General features: G+C 40.0%; 1 protein-coding gene across 1 annotated transcript; it reads left to right on the top strand.

Annotated features, from left to right (window-relative positions):
- The first annotated feature begins 38 nt into the window (after window positions 1–38).
- On the top strand, window positions 39–10,038 carry wdr43 (WD repeat domain 43). Its single transcript, XM_077538493.1, has 18 exons — window positions 39–312; window positions 1,204–1,341; window positions 1,757–1,878; window positions 2,808–2,928; window positions 3,108–3,226; window positions 3,325–3,427; window positions 3,559–3,623; window positions 4,652–4,811; window positions 4,905–4,991; window positions 5,388–5,501; window positions 5,655–5,807; window positions 6,016–6,102; window positions 6,176–6,207; window positions 6,892–6,955; window positions 7,178–7,291; window positions 7,514–7,583; window positions 9,017–9,075; window positions 9,261–10,038. The coding sequence occupies exons 1-18, from the start codon at window positions 106–108 to the stop codon at window positions 9,399–9,401; spliced, it is 1,956 nt and encodes a 651-aa protein (XP_077394619.1). The 5' UTR covers window positions 39–105; the 3' UTR covers window positions 9,402–10,038.
- The last annotated feature ends 6,578 nt before the right edge of the window (window positions 10,039–16,616 follow it).

Raw genomic sequence — 16,616 nt, 5'->3', positions numbered from 1 at the left:
CAGCCAATCAATCGTGGGCAGCCCCTGACGCGTCACTGCGCATGTGCAAAAGCATTCACACGTGGTTCGTCGAAACCACGCACGCAGACTCGAGCGCTTTCAGAAATGGCGGACGGCAAAAGCAGCTTTTCGCTGCCGCTACCTTGCGTTTTTTCACCCAAATCACGCCAGTACCTGGCGGTGTGTGCCCAGGATGGAAGACTTCGAATTTGGAACACAGACAGTAAAACACTTCACAAGGAATATGTGCCTTCAGCTCATTTGAGTGCCACTTGTACATGCATACATTGGGGGCCATGCCGGACAGTCAAGGTACGTGAGGCTGCTATGGTATTCCCTGCCGTTAGCTAAAGAAGCTAACGCGGCCTAAGCTCGATCGGTACAACGCTGTCATACGCTTACAGCGATACATGATCAGTGCGGATGTTTGCAACAAAACGCGCGCGATGATCTCGCAACAACATCCAAGTTTGCTCATAAACGTTTTCTCGTGTCTGTGTCTGAGATTTAGCCGAATAGCCACGTTAGCTGACTAGCCTTGAACAGCTGCACAAAACGCACATGTTAGTCCCACATGGGCTTGTGTCGAGAAAGTGAACTGTGCCCAACCCTTTAGCACTACACAATTACTAGATTGCCTCAATTACAACCAAAGCTAAATAAGATTTTCCAATGTTATTGAATACGGTACTTTACCACAAACCTGTCTTTTGTAATTCCATGTATCGCTTTGTAAGTGTTTACATGCAGTTAGTGACAGGGGGCTTCAAAAATTCTTGCATCATCATAAAAATATAACTGACTAAATAAATAAATAAATACATCATTAAAAGTAATGTAGCAATCTATGGCTTTTGACATTGAAAGTTGTATACGTGTCATATGGAGTCGAATCGCTTTGCACTAGTTTAGACATAAGACGATCTCAATTCAGTTGCTTGTGCGATTGTCATATTCAACCTCTACGTTGGTGTTATGTGCTCAATATCACGACTTGAACTGTTCTTATGCTCTTCGAAATTCTGAAACATGCTATAGTTGATATAAACCCAGCCCAGGATTCCAAATCATTCAGTGAATAATGATGAAGGAATTTTGTTGCTCAACAGCAGCATTTTTTTATTGAGCCAAGACAAACCTCCATATTTATTAATGCTACTGCTTTTCTTACATTGATGTACGTTAATGTGGCATGTTTTTCAGGACGGTCCTCAGAGGAAAAAGAGGAAATCAGAGGCAGGGCGGCAGCCGGAGGAAAAGGCCGACCTGTTGGCAATGGGCACGGTAGCCGGCACAGTGCTCATTTACAGTACAGCTAAGGGAGCTCTGCATTGTACGCTGGTGAGTCTCAAATGAAACTTCCATGTGTGAAACGGGGTTCCAGACTAACTTGACCCGATTAACCTGAAATTTGTAAAGTAAATATTCACTACACTCAATTTCACCATATTACTGATAAATAGGCTCAAGTGTGGAGCAGATGTTTGCCAGTAACAAAAACGATATTAATATATTATTATTTTTAAAAAGCAGCACATTTACTGGTTGCACAGGTGTGAGTAGATGAAAAATGTACTAAAAAAAAAAAAAAAGCTACCATTTACTGTCGGTCTGGAGTCAACTTCTACCATTGAACCTATTAACCATGTGTTCCAACAAGAAGATCCCTTATATTGGCACACACTTAATATCCCATCCATCCCCTGCAATTGTTAAATTGTGCCATTTTATCAACTCTTATCCTTTGTCCTTTCAGGATGGAGGCCATAGTGGAGGAGTGAATTGCGTTCACTGGCACCCTGAAGAGAGTTTATTGTATAGCGGCTCAGATGACACAAACATTGTGGAATGGGACCTGCAGACAGGCAAGACGCGGAGGTCAGTCTAATATAGGGATGTTCAACTTCAAATTTGGAGGCGGTCATAATTTTTGATCGGCGCTACTGGGAGGCCACTAGGACTGCACACTTCCGAACCAAATGTAAAACGTATTCAAAATGCCATTTTGAATATGGACAAAATACATACATTGTCTGTTTTTGTATTGAACCAGTGTTCATGATAGTATTTTAATGTATTTAATATTCCGTGCACAACTGCTGAACAGCATTCCATCAGAACGTGCACTGTGCAAGACATAAATTTGTGCATTTTCACAAAATCATTGTACTCAGTGTATTATTATTATTATTATTATTACTATTCCTGATCATAATTTTTTTTAAGCCTTACCCCCGTTGTAACATAGGGCAGAATAAGTAAGTGCAACTAAGCCATGTCTGCCATCTAGTGGTGAATGGTGATATTACAATAGCATGGAACCATGCTATTTGCTGAGGGACAAGGACGGGCCAGCCTGCGAATATCAAAAACCCACAAAATAATACGGCCATACTTGCAAAAAAAAACAAAAAAAACTTGTTAAATAAGCAATGGTATACTAGAAGTAAGTGGTTTACACTAAAAAACAAACCAACCTCCCAAAATAATATTCATTATAGTAGGTGAATTCACAGGTGCAGAGCCTCAAGTATGCAGGGGTCCATTTTTATCTGTTTAATTAATAGACAAATGTGTCAGTCGGGAGTTACATCACTAACTTATTTTGAAGGCCATCTACTTGAACATTTACAAAGTATCAGGTTTGAAAATATTTCACTGTTTTTGAATAACGTGTGGCAGTAAAAGAGTTAATGATTGGAAAAAAGCTGCAAGTCCTGTAGTGTTCTGAGGGAGGCTTTGAAGCAGACTAGCAGGAAATGAGCAAATGAACATGTAATCAATGCAAGCAAAATTGTTGCTTGCAGTAAGTGGAAGGCAGACCGTGCTGCAGTGACCAGTTTGTGTGTGAGCCCGGATGGTAAACTGCTGCTTTCGGCTGGGCAGACCATCAAAATGTGGGACTTGGACACCAAGGAGGTTTACAGGGTGAGTGTTGCCAACTTTGCATTCACACGTGTACATATGAGAGCGGTCAACTAAAATGATGTAGTTTGAAATGGGTGGCCGTGTTACTTACTAACACATTCCCAGTGATGAACGAATGTTTATTATACCAATGAAACACAGTCGTCGCCTAGCATTTGTCCACTTCTTTCCCATTGCAGAAATTCACCGGCCACTCCACAGCTGTGACGACCCTCCGCTTTGCCACCACGCGACCACCTGACAGCAGCGGTCTCTATTTCCTGTCTGGTGCTGCTCATAATCGACTGCTAAGTGTATGGTGTGTACGCGCAGTGCCATGTCAGATCGTGAGCTATACGTTATACGACTTGACACGATATTGTGCTGTAGTACCGATTTCTGATTATTTCAATGCAGGCAAGTACGAGAAGATGGCAAGGACAAGAACTCGGTGGTGTCGTTTGTGTTGACAGATGAGCCTCAACATATTGACCTTGTTACATCCAAAAGCAAGGAACAGGTCAGGGAAGCTATTGAGTATATATTATTTAAACCTCAAAAAATACATTGTCTGGTTAGATGTTGTGACATTTAGATCCAAATATATGTAGACAAAGTAAATGCAAAAGTTTTGTTCTCTCCCCTTGACAGGCGGTGAGGCTAGCAGTGGTGTGTAAAGACGGACAGCTCCATCTCTTTGAGCACTTTCTAAATGGGTAAGCCCTCAATGCAGTCAACTTAACGACTTTATTAACCTTTGTAATGTAATGTAATTAAAATGTGTTATCAAGGTTCCTGCATATCGTTAAAAGGCATTGGATCTAGAAACGAGACCTTAATTGGCATTAAAAATGCGAACGCATAATAAGTATGATTTTATGAATGTAAATAATCTCAAAATAGCATTCTTAAAGATAAACAAATTCACTGAATTCCTTTTGTGGTAGCAACATGAAGTCAAAACAGTTCAGTGATGTGGTTTTAGTTGAGACTCTTGACATTACAAAGATGCTCGTAAATTTGATTTGTCTTTAAAAGTTTTTATTTAACTGCCCTAAAGTTGTAGGAATCCAGGCAATACCAATTGACCTTATCTCTTGTTTGGGCTTCATATCAGCTTGTATCCACTCTATTTTCTGGGTGAATTGAAATACTCATTAATGGTTTGAGGCTTTGAGCTGGGGGAGAAAATTGTCTTGAGGTTTTGCAGAGGTTCCTCTTTATTGCCTGGCAATCAGTATGGCAAAGTGTAGCTGTAATGTTACTTTATTGATGTCAGATTTTACTCACGAAGGCTGCTACTACCAGGAAGAAAGTGTCACATCAAATAAGTCCTCCTTGCTACTTAGATTACTCGAGTAATCAATGGGATAATTGAGAGGATAATCAATGGCAAAAAGATTCATTTGTGACAGCCCTATTTCGAAAAGAATACACATGCGTGCAGATTTGATAGTGGCTAAAATAAATGTAAACATAAATAAAATCAAAGTAGCTTCAGTACAACACTTGTAATAAGATTATATTATATATTTTGGAGGTTGTGTGACTGATTTGGCACCTACGGATGGAAGCACAGTGTAGAAGTCACGACATTGCCTTTCTATGACACAATCCAACGGAAATTTGGAAATTCAAATTTGCTCTGATGCTCCAATAACACAACAAATATTCTCCTTAATTTTAACCTGTATTTGCAATGCATCTTAGCTGGTGTATATGATGAGTCCAACTGTCATCGCAGGCCCTGCAAGAAGCCCCTGTCACCTTCATGCACGGTGCAGATGTCGGACACGAAAGATTCCCCGATGCCGATCCCCCTCCTCGCGGCTGCCCTGAGCGCCGAGTCGCGGACTGTGATGCTGGCTTATGGCAACTATCTGCAGCCTGTAATAGAGAGAGTGGTAAGCACGCAGGCTGTTGTTTCCTTGCATAGTTAAATGTATTGATCTAAATTCTTAATAACTTTACCATAACTTTTTTTTTTTTTTTTTCAGGATATTAACACAGCTGATAGGCATGTTTGTTTGACACGGAATATTCAGACCACCTTGTCCCTTTCCATCGCATCTACCGTTTCCAAGGTAACCATCACTGATTTTACATCCCTGAAATGGGATGTAATTGAAATGGGAATTAGATCAAAGAATGTTCATGGTGGAATGGCCCAGTCAAAGTCATTGCACATTTGTGAAATAGATTTGTGAAAAGATGCTGTCCACCCAATCTGGCTGCCCTTGAACTGTTTTGCAAAGAAGAACGGGAGGGGGAAAAAAAATCTGGTTGTAGATGTACAAAGCTGATAGAGAAAGACACCAAACGGCTTGCAGCTGTAATTGCAGCCAAAGGTGGCTCTACAAAGTATTAATGATGGTGGCTGCATATATAAGCACACAATTTTCAGATTCCTGTTTGCCTGAAAATTTGTATTTGACCGACGGCGTGTGTATAATGAAATGCTTGTCTTGTGTCATGTACAGGTGAAAACCCCAATCATCAACGCCAAGAGCAAAGTGCTGGTTCCTGGACTTCCTGGTCATCAAGCCCCAGTTAAGGCAACAGAGAAAAGGAAGAAAGACGCAGACTCCAAAGAGGTTTGTTGAGGTTGCCTGATCATGTATAACTTGTCACATTTTGCGTATCTTTGCCTCCAGAGAAACAAAACCGAAACACTTTTGTGACGATATTGAGACACACCGTGAATTTCGAGGCACATCTGGCCATTTAAGTTCCTCTTCCCTCATCAGATGTCAATAGCAGAGCGTCTTGGTGAAATTGATCTGCAGTCTCCAGCTTCCACCGGAAAGGGAGCTCCTAAAGGGACGCCCTCCTTGCAGACAGACAATTTTGCAGTGTTGCTGGTGCAGGGCCTTGAGAGCAGTGACAGCAGCATCCTAAATGTAAGTATTCCCAAGTGAGATGCTGAGTCACATCATTGTGTTTGTTTGCACTGTATAATCTTTCTCAGTTCCGCGTTTTCATTTGCATTATTGCGGAATCGATTGTCAACATCCATGAATTGATTGTGAATCTTACCCATCTCCATCACATTGCATCGAAGAAGCAGTTATTTCTCATTCGACTTTCTTTTTCTCTTTGCTTTCACAGAAAGTTTTTCAAACTCGTAAAGATATTGTCGTCAAGAAAACTGTTGCTCGGATACCCCTCGCTGCTGTTTTACCGTTGGTGGAAGAGGTGAGTGTCAGTTCATATTCTGCTAGTGACACTATATTTGTCACCATTGATTAAGTAAACCTTTTGCTTATAGATTACCAGGAGGCTCCAAGGGCACCCTTTCACGTAAGTACAAGCATAACATTCCGTTACATTAGAAAGACACACTATATTATGAGTTTCTTTTTTATTTTATTTTTTTACACTGACTAGTTCCTGTGGGTTCTTGAGAAAATGTTTCAAGTGTAATGTCTTTCGAAACACTATCTGAAGTCCCAGCCCTTTTACCAAGCCTAACTAAACTCTTGACTGTGTCATGAAGTGAAATAATCATTTGGAGTAACTTTGTGTGAAACATGTTGACCAACCTGCCACAACACTTGCACAATATATCGATATCAAATATTCTGCCTTTACATTATGTTTCAGGACTCATTAATAACATAACCGGCTAGTATACTGTCAATGAAGCTTTCAGTTGGTTCCGAATAAGTGCCTGTTGCTTCAGTCAAATACTTTTGAATTGATTTTGCATTTATATTCCTTTTGACAGCAATAGAAAATATCTTGTTTTTTTGGTCTATCAGTTTAGCACTAATGGTGATGTGGGCAATTCACAAAAGTTTCATGAAGCCGGCATGGTCTGAATTTCCACCTACTCGCGTCTCCTTCACATTCAGTTGGTGATTGACGTGTGACAAGCCCCCTGTGGCTGTCAGCAGGAAACGCGGAATAGAAATTTCATTAAAAGAATTCATTTTAACAATATTTCCCCCCCCACCCCCCCCCCCACCTTCCTCCTCCTTTCAGGGCAGTTATGATGGTGCGGTGGCTCAAAGCAGTGCTGATGCACCACACGTCATACCTGTCTTCGGTGAGTCCAACTGTTGCTCATTTGGAGCTTTGGCATTCATCCTCAAATTAAGTCGGAAAAGTCACCATTCTCAGTGTTTGAATGCAACTCGGTACCATGTGTATTTTGAAAGGGAAATAAGTACTGCATTTACTTTGGCTAATAATGGCCGTTTTAATCGGTTGTGCCCTGTTTTCGTTTTCCACTGCCAACCAAGAGTTAATTGTGCGGTCTATCCAACAGCTACCTGACTTGGTTTCCCAGCTGGGAGTGCTTTATCACATGATTGAGAGCAGAGTGAAGATGTTCCAAAAACTGACCCGGCTACATGGGAAGTTGCACCTCCTCGTGACACAGGTCAGCAAAGTACAGCATTGTATCCTTGCCACTTCATTGGCTGGTTGGTTGGTTGGGATTGATCGTTGCTGTTTGATAGTTGTCCAGATTGGAAACACTTTTCGATGTAAAACGTGTCTATGCTTTTCCATGCCAGTATTATGGCTTGACTTTAACAATGACTTGCAGTCTTTGTGTGAGTTGTCCACGAAAAAACATGACACTCTCGTTCTTTACCACTAGGTGGCGACAAATACTAACAGCAACAAGGTATCTGACGTTGACCACACAGCCAAGCTGGTGTATGAAGAGGGTAAGGGCTTTTTGTGTTTCTTTATGTTTGCTTATCTTCAATGTATTTGAAGTAATAATTATTTTATTTGAATCAAATCCTGCTGGCCTCACTGTCAAAGTGAATGACTGGGTGAGGCTGGTGTCAGTGCATTGCCTCATTTCAGTGTTGAAAACGTTTTCAGAGGTCACGGTGTTTCTTAGTTTAAATGGCGGCACAACCCGACTGTTTTCGCATTTGTACACTCGTTTTCTTGTTTAGATGGCTTTTTTTTTGAAGAGTTCATAATAAAGATTTATGTAGGCAATGTTGCTCATCACACAAGATATTTTTTTGTGTACACTGCGTGCCAACGTTCGTCCTGTTGCCCGGCAACATGAACAGTGACATTCTTGTCTTCTCAGCAGAACAAGGCCCTGCTCTGGTCATTTAGTTATTTATTTATATGTTACTGTCCAATATAAAACGCAGTGAGGTATCAAGCAGATGCTTATTAGACCGTGATTTCCTAATGAGGCAAGTGTGATAATTCATGGAGCAGGCAGAGGTCGATAACCGGTTCAACGGCTTAAGTCAAGGTTTCAATTGCCGCTAAAACTGCCCGTCACCAGTCATGAGCGTTCACGTTTCCTTTTTGAGGGCATTCCAAAGGACGTAAACGCCCATTTGCAATATGATCGGCGGCTTGCAGAAATCCTAAACGAGGCGACTCTTTTAAGATCATTGACGAGACCAGTCAACCGAGTGGGTGGGGTTATGTTGCTAACAGGCAGGAGAAAGGATGAAGGCGAGAGCATACAGGGATGCATTTTTTTTTTTTTTTTTTGCTGTCGATTAGTGTGCATTGTCCATCACTTCTAGGTTAAATACTTGATTCAAAGCACTGTTGCACTAGACTTAAAAAAAAGAGTGATGGGGAAAATGAAGCACTTGCAATATTTTTTGCTCCTCTAGATGGTGCTCTTCGTGTAAATTGATTCCATTTCCACTGCACCTTTAAAGAGTGCCTTCCGGAGGAGTCAAAAATAATAATAATTAACACAAGCGCTTCATGAAGCTTCAATTGTCCGTGATCACTACTTATAAAGATGCGATCACGTAGGTATACTTTTATTCAAAGGGAAAAAGAAAAAAAAAGAACATATGGGTTCCCTTTCCTCGATGCATTGCTAAGGTATCAGATTGGGAGTCAGTATTGTCTGATACTTGAAATCAAGTGCAGAGAATTTGGATCAGAACATCCCATAGTTGTGGCTAATTGCGCTCACTCCATCCTTGCTTGTCAAATTGTCAAATGGGTGTTTTGTTGCAATGAATAATTCAATTTGTGTCGTACCTTGAATATATTCTGGAGTGTACCATTTAGTTCTCGAAATATGGACACAGGTGTTTCTTCTGAATCGACATCTGCGTCCATTCATCAAATGTTTTTCACCTCCTTTTGCCTTGAATAGAATCTTCAGATGAAGACGAGGCCTCTGGGACTGAAGGTCTTGCAGATGAAGACTCGGATGTAAGTTTTGACGAGACTTGGTAGTCCTCCAAGTGAATGTTTACAATTATCAATGCAGTTTGAGAATCTGTATGGATTTATTTTTAGTGCATGTGCAATGTAGTTTTGTTAATGACGACTAGTAATAGCAAACGTTTCTTGCTTGCCGATGTGACTCTTACTTGCTGTTTGTTATTGATGATTAGAATTGGGAGGAGGACGAGTTGATGGAGGAAGACAAGAAGGAGCCAATTGAGCAGGATGACGAAGATCCTGAAAGCAGGACGGATTCCAAAGCCAACGGGGAGGAGAACACGGAGCACGATAATGAGAGTGAAGAAGAATGACAAGTCAAACACAAAATGGACCAGAAAAGAATTATATATACTTTCATTTTAGTTTCATGCTTTTGATTTTATTCTGAAAAGAAAAGTGTTGTTTTACACAAACGAGGGACGTGATGTAATTCGAACAGTTTGACGTCCATCTTATGTTCAACCTTCGGCACTGTCTTTTGCACCCTTAGGAGGAAGAGGGCAACACAATGCATCATTTAATTCATTTCGGCCAACTTTTTTTTTTTTTTTTTTTTTTTTTTTTAAGTCTGCATCACAATTCATTGTGGCCAGATGAGGTTATAAATGACTGATGAAAGAATTTGGAGCCGTTTTCATTCTAACTGTTCTGTCATCCGCCAATCAATTTGACGGCATATTGTTCTGCTGTGCAGTCGACAAGTTGGCACCTCATTGGTTGACGAGAACCACACTTGCCAATTTGTGCCTGGTTCTTTGGAGCTCGGATGTAGTAGACTTTTTATGTACAGAATACTGTTTGATCCAGAGGTGGACTCGGTAAGACCATACATTTTGTCTCGACACAACAATGTAAAAATGTGTATGTACATTCAGTGTTTGTATGAGCTTCTTCCTCTACAACTGTCCCGCAGAGGTCCTTGAGATTAAAGGAACTCCTGGAAGTCAAGTCTTCTCAAGCCTTTTCTTTATTTCCAGTTTTGTGTTGTGATCCTCAGATAACTTTTTATTTTTTATTTTTTTTTTTCCCATGACATTTATCAGCTGGTTGAAGCAATTTAAGTACGTACCTCGTTTATCCCATTAAATATTAGATTTAAAATGATAGAAAAATTGTGTAATTATTTGTATAACTAATACGTTAATATAGAATATAATTAACATGTATGTACCATGTCTCCCAATGCTGCACAGAAGCCTACAAATTGACTGAGTTGGGCTGAGGTCGTCTTTGCATTCAAGCACTGCCTGGAATTTCACGCCATGACCAAATTCAGAAAACAGTTGAGGCCTGAGCCACTGTGATGTCATTTTCAGTTGACAGCAAGTGGCAAAATGGCCGCCCCCTGAGATGGATTAAAAAAACGGGTGGATCTTGCTGTTTTATTCCACAAAAGCAATATTAATCAGAATACCTTTTTTTTTTTTTTTTTTTAAACCAGTGGGGCTACATAAGACATTTTATTGTCAAGAAAATGTTGGGGTTGACTGCTGTCACGTCAGGTAATAAGTCTGTAGGCGATCAGTATCAAAAGTCATAAAGTTTCTACGTTTTTTTTGGTCATCCTTTCGATTTCTAATTGTTGCCAAAAGTTTCACTTACTCGCTCACCATTTGAGAATGTTTGTAAATAAGAAGTGTCACAACACCTCCAGGTTTGTTTTCACTCCAGCAAATACAACAGATGGCAAAGGAGAAAGAGTGGGTGTGAATAAATCATACAAGGCCTGTCTGAATTGCATTATTGTATAAATAGAGATGTCAATTATTTAGAAGCTTAGCTTGTCTGCTGAGCTTGAGCAATAGAAGTTTAGACCATTTAGATGAGTCATTTTGATTCGCTCACAGACAGACGAGAAGGGCGTGTCATAGAATTAGTTCATATGCAAATAATGCAAACATTTCACAGGTTGGTCAAAAAATGGAATCTGTTCAACTGTGGGCAGAGATCAAGAAGAAGAAAAAAAGTGCATCTGGAAATTATTGCGAATTCTACTTGTTTTGACATTTTATGTGACATGCTAAACCCAAAACGGAATAAATGATCATTTCCCCTTGAAATTCTACGCACAACACCCCAAAATGTCCACGTGTAAAAGTTTTTGATTTATTGCAAATTTATGACGAATAAAAACAAGTACAAAATCACATTTGCCATTGCTCAATACTTACTTCGTATTACTTGACGCACATTTGGCATTTGAGTTGTCTCCAAGTCAGAAGAACCGCAAAGGAGCAATAGCAGCAATAAAAGAAGCCTTAATGGAGATCACTGGATGGAGAGATTTGGAAAGGAAAACGTAATGTTCTCGTACGGGGCCCTCAACACCAATAATGAAAGTCAAGAAGGTATAAGCTAGCAAGCCCGAGTGGTCGTTACAGTAGCAACGGGAAAGTGACACTGCTGTGCTCTTCATCCACATTTCTTACTCCAAACTCACATTATCGCCCTGACTCATTAACTCTTTCAAATGAGATACTAAAATTTCAGGCAATATCAGTTATTCACAGTGAAATGCAGCACTTTATATTGCCCAACCACCATATGGTTTATTACAAACTATTATTCACAGTATGTACAGTTATTTTTTTTTTTTTATTAGTTTGTCATTTGCTTGCATAATTATGAAAACACTAACACACCATTTGTGTATTATTATTTTTTAAATCATACTGTTCAATAAAGCAGCTTTTTATGATGCAACAACACTGCAATTTTCGGCCATATAGTCTGAAGCCTGAGAATTGTCACACACATTCACATTGAAACTCTGCATGTATTATTGATTTCTGTACCCCGGCAAGAAATGGAAGAGCTGTGCGGAGGTTCGACCTCTACATACACCGACCACGAGTCTCCTCACTCTGCACATGTGAGGGACTTCGAATTGACATAATCAGGTCTGGAGGGAAATAAGTTCAAGAAAACTTATTGCCCCTTTATTCCAACTCGGGACGAGTGAGTCCCAATACAGCAGGGGTGTCAAACTCATGTTAGGTCAGGGGCCGCGTGGAGGAAAAATCGGTCAAATAACGGTATAGAACTTAAAAACGATGCAGTGGACTTCATCAATTTCCACTGCGCTAGCTTTTATCTTTCAACCAAGAGCACAATCGAGAGTCAAAAAAATCAAATTAAAAAATCTATATATTGCAAGTGCTTCATGATGCTTCATTTTCGCATCACAACTATTGGGATACGGTATTGCTTTTCTTTCAGTCTATCGTTCAAATGATCTGTCATTGCTAACATTATAAGATTTCCATCCATCCATTTTCTTGACCGCTTATTCCTCACAAGGGGGGTGCTGGAGCCTATCTCAGCTGAGTCTGGGCAGTAGGCGGGGGACATCCTGGACTGGCAGGGCAAGATGGTATATTTGTCTTCATGAATTCCAGTTAATTGGATTATTCTTTAACTATTACTGTATTTAAAAAAAAAAAAAAAGTATAAGTGCAGCATATTGTCTCCTGGGTGAGAAACTGAAAACAATCTGCTTGGCAATCCCCTGCATTCCTCTTCAATTCTGTTCACAATTAGAACAGCGTTCCGAAAAGTCTCATGGCAATGTTATCCAAATTCGACTGCAGTTGCGCTGCCTTTTTTTCTTCTTCTTTTTTTTCTTCCCCACATGACATTAGTGCGGGTGCAGCACAGTGAAGAGAGAATATGAAAGCTGATGAGAAGAAGTTCTTTCCACACGAGTGCATCAGGAAACACACGCCGGTAATTCTCTAATCGCTCTGCGCAACGTTGCGTAGGATTGCGAAGGATGGAGTCTTTTTTCCTCGGATGACAATTGAGCTAAATCAATTTTCCATTTTCTTTCAGGACTTGACTCCTATCTGGTGTCAGACTAATGATGGCGAGCGCCAGTGGGACAGGAGTCGTTCATCAAAAGCTTTTCAAGCCAAAAGCGCGCCTGTTCATTAGAAAAGACCAAATGATTGCGAGGCGAGCTGCTTAATTGCAGCTGCCGCCTTCTAATTGTGCAGGAGAGGAAACGCGGAAGCTCTCGAATTTGACTGAAATATTCATTTTGAAGGTAACTCGACGCAAACACGAGTCGAACGTCAGTTTTTGCTGACACTCGACTGATGACGTCGCTCGTGATGGCAAAACAAACTATTTCTTTCAAGCAAGGTTATTTTAGGACAACTAACGAAAAAAATACAACTAAAATTCAAAACACAATTTTCGGGAACGAAATAAAATAAAAACGAAAATGCTTTTAAAAAAATGAAAACTGAAACAATTTGATGTTTACAAAACGAACTAAAACTAACTATAATTATAGCAAAAATGTTTTTCGTCTTTCGTCATTTAATGCATGAGTCTTTGGGGATGATTTCAAATGTGATTTTAAGTCGATTCATTTTGATATTAGCCAGCAAAAAGACGTTTGAAAGTGTGTTTTTTCTAAGAATGCCTCATCTTGATTTTGATGCCTTTTGGAAAGTTTCCATCTTGTTTATGCACAACCGTACACATTTTTAAGCAGGCTGCCCAAACTTTTGATATCACACAGTAAATGCATTTGAGAACACGAAATTAAGCCTAATGTGACAAATTCAATTGATAGCAGGCAAGACTGTATAAACTCAATCTTCAATTTTGAGAAAAGTTCAGAAGCGTTAAAGATGTATCGAGTCTCGTTTCATGCCCAATGCAAGCAACATGCTCGGTTCATATGAGGACAGGGAGAAACCAAATTTCATGCAAAAGTGGATCTTGACCTTCCTAATGAACTTCTTTGTTACCAATAACATGACGGTAGGCTCTGAAATTGCTGCCACCCACCAATGTTTGTCTTTTATTTTATTTCACTTAGTTTGACCATTTTGTGTCTTGGGGAAAATGTATATTTATTGATATGCAGTGAAAATAATCCCTCCCCAAATAGGACGGCAGACTCATCTTATCTGGAGGCTCACCGCTAATGTTGTTTATTTCATTTTGAAATCATCTACTGTGACTGCAAACAGGCTGCAGATATTTTAGCGTCCGGCTGAAACATTTATTATGATGATTGATAAGCTCCAGCCCTACGCAGTACAGCAAACTTTAATCACCTTATTAATGACAGGAAATAACTCTGGGATTATACGAGTTGGAGATGCATCATAAATGTTATGATACATAAGACTTGCTTGACAATAATTCAGCAGGCCGGGCAACGAGGCAACGCGTGTCTTCTTAATAAACGTTTCTTTTCTGATCCAGATTGGACTTGTGATCGCGACTTGTCGCACTGCGCGAGTGTACAAAGCGGAAGCGAGATGAAGAGAAGAGACTTGATTGAACAAATGTCTCAAATAAGCTCAAAACTGAAATATAGGCTTGATATTTTCCTGTCCCACTCCAGAGAAGTCAGTTCCTGACCAGTCATCAACCTCGACGCACGTCACCGCCCAGCAGCACAATTTAGAAGAGGTGAACTTTGAGTTTTTGGATTGCTGCGTCGAGAATGAAAACTTCATATTTATATCCGTCAACATCTTGTAAAGCAAGCGAACTCAAATAAATGAATCGACTGCTTCTTTCTACATTCTTTATTCTGAAATGCGTTATTTGTGTTTTTTTCTTCCGATTGAAAGCAAGTCTCATTTTATGGCACCATGATGCATTTAATCAACTGAAAATATTCCATAGATCAAACTCATTCTGCTGTCATCATCCGCATGCCCCACTAAGCATTCGTTTCCTTCGTCTTTCTCGAGGCAACTCAATCAAAAAGAAAGCAAACGGTGTCAAGGAAAGTTCATCGCCTGCTTGACTCCGAAGGACGCATCAAAGCCGTCAGTTAACGTAACATTCATTTCAACGCAATCCATTTGATTGATTTGGATACAAAATGGGACTCGCTTGATCTTCTATCCAGCCCCACTTGCATAAGTTTACCTAATCAAATGCTTTTTGAAAATCATTAATATGCATAGACTTTGCAGACATATTAAGAATTGTTTATTTTTTCCCTTTTTTTTTCATGTGGCGTGGGTGACTTTGGCATTGGTTTTATGGTATATTTTGCTCAAAGAAAATCTTGTCTATCAAGCTCCATAACATTAATCTGGTCCTGATAACAGTCACATCAAAGCTGCAGGGACGAGCTGCCATAAATCCTTCCAGATTTTCTTCAATTTTGTTGTTCAGTTAAAAAAAAAAAAAAATGTTATTAGCTCTGAATCTGAAATACTGTCAATGTTTCGCTGCAGATCTTCCATATGTCGGGCGGGGCTCCAAGATTTGTCTTTGACCTTCACACAGGACCGTAGAACGTCATTTGTCAAGCCAGAGCAACATTGAATATTATTTTGAGACAAAGATAGCGAGTACTCCAAATGCACACGTTATCATACGCGTACACGCTAGCAATGGACCTTCTTGTTTCAAAAACAAGTTTGCCGGCTCTCGACAAGTTTGAAGTCTCGTTCCATTTGTGCGCTTTCGCCAGAGTCGCCTTTCTGTTCGTTTAGAAAACAGAACAGCCTTCCAAAAATGTCTTGTCATCGATATTGTTCACGTCACCTGACTCATCACATGCAATTGAAAATGCTGAAACTGAATTGATGTCATCAATTTGCTAAGTGGTGATTTTTGTCGCCATTTTAATGTTCCTGTCCTTGTCATTTCTCCAAATTCGATGAACTATTTCCCGTCAAAGATTAGATGCGCGGATGTTTTCCTCAACAGTTATTTCATGTATTTCATGTCTGTGAACAGCTTCCCTGTCTTGATGACCTCCTGAGCGGCATTAAAATTGGCAGCTGGAGTTCACTGTCGAGGGCTTTTTGAAAGTATTGATTATTGGATCTGCTCATCTTTCAATCGCAGTTGTGAAATTGTTCTTTGCACTCATCTTCAACGTACTCCATCTTATTTTTCAGCGAACGCCAAGTGTGTCTTTTGAAAAGAGGCAATTTCTCTTTTGGGATTGCCAATAACATTCGACGTCACCATTTTCTCATTGTCATTGCGATGATGACTTTAAACTTAAAGACGAGAATAAATCTCGTTTGGATGACTTTAAATCTCGTCTTGTTTTTTATTTTCTTGCTAGGGTACCCTAATACACCAAAAGTAAAATAAGATGTCGATTTAAAAAAAAGAAAACAAAAAAAAAAAGTTTTATTTTGTCCCGGTCCAATGGAGTCACTCCAAAGAGGCTGAAGATCCGCATGCGGCCCCTGAGACGTAAGTTTGCAACCCCTGTGCTGGGCTTTTCATTCAGGCACCGGTGACAAATAATTGATTGTGGATTGTGTCACTCTACAAGTCGTTTTGTGACGTTCGCAACAAAATCATGTTTGATAAGAGTTTATCTGGCCAAAAATGGGTGTAAGTGACCATAGCACGATTGGAAAGAAGAAGGGTTGATTTCGAAAGCCCCCTGGTAAGCCTTGGCTGACTTGGAGATGGATTGTGTCTGGATATAAAAATGGCGACCGAGTCTGTCGTACTCAGACGTGCAGTTGAGGAGAATGCGATGAGAGATTGTGTCGCAAAGACGTGAATGAGAATACTGA

This window comes from Festucalex cinctus, chromosome 12, assembly GCF_051991245.1.
Source record: "Festucalex cinctus isolate MCC-2025b chromosome 12, RoL_Fcin_1.0, whole genome shotgun sequence".
Lineage (NCBI taxonomy): Eukaryota > Metazoa > Chordata > Actinopteri > Syngnathiformes > Syngnathidae > Festucalex > Festucalex cinctus.
The sequence above is the reverse complement of the archived record's forward strand: the minus strand, read 5'-3'. Positions and strand labels throughout refer to the sequence as shown.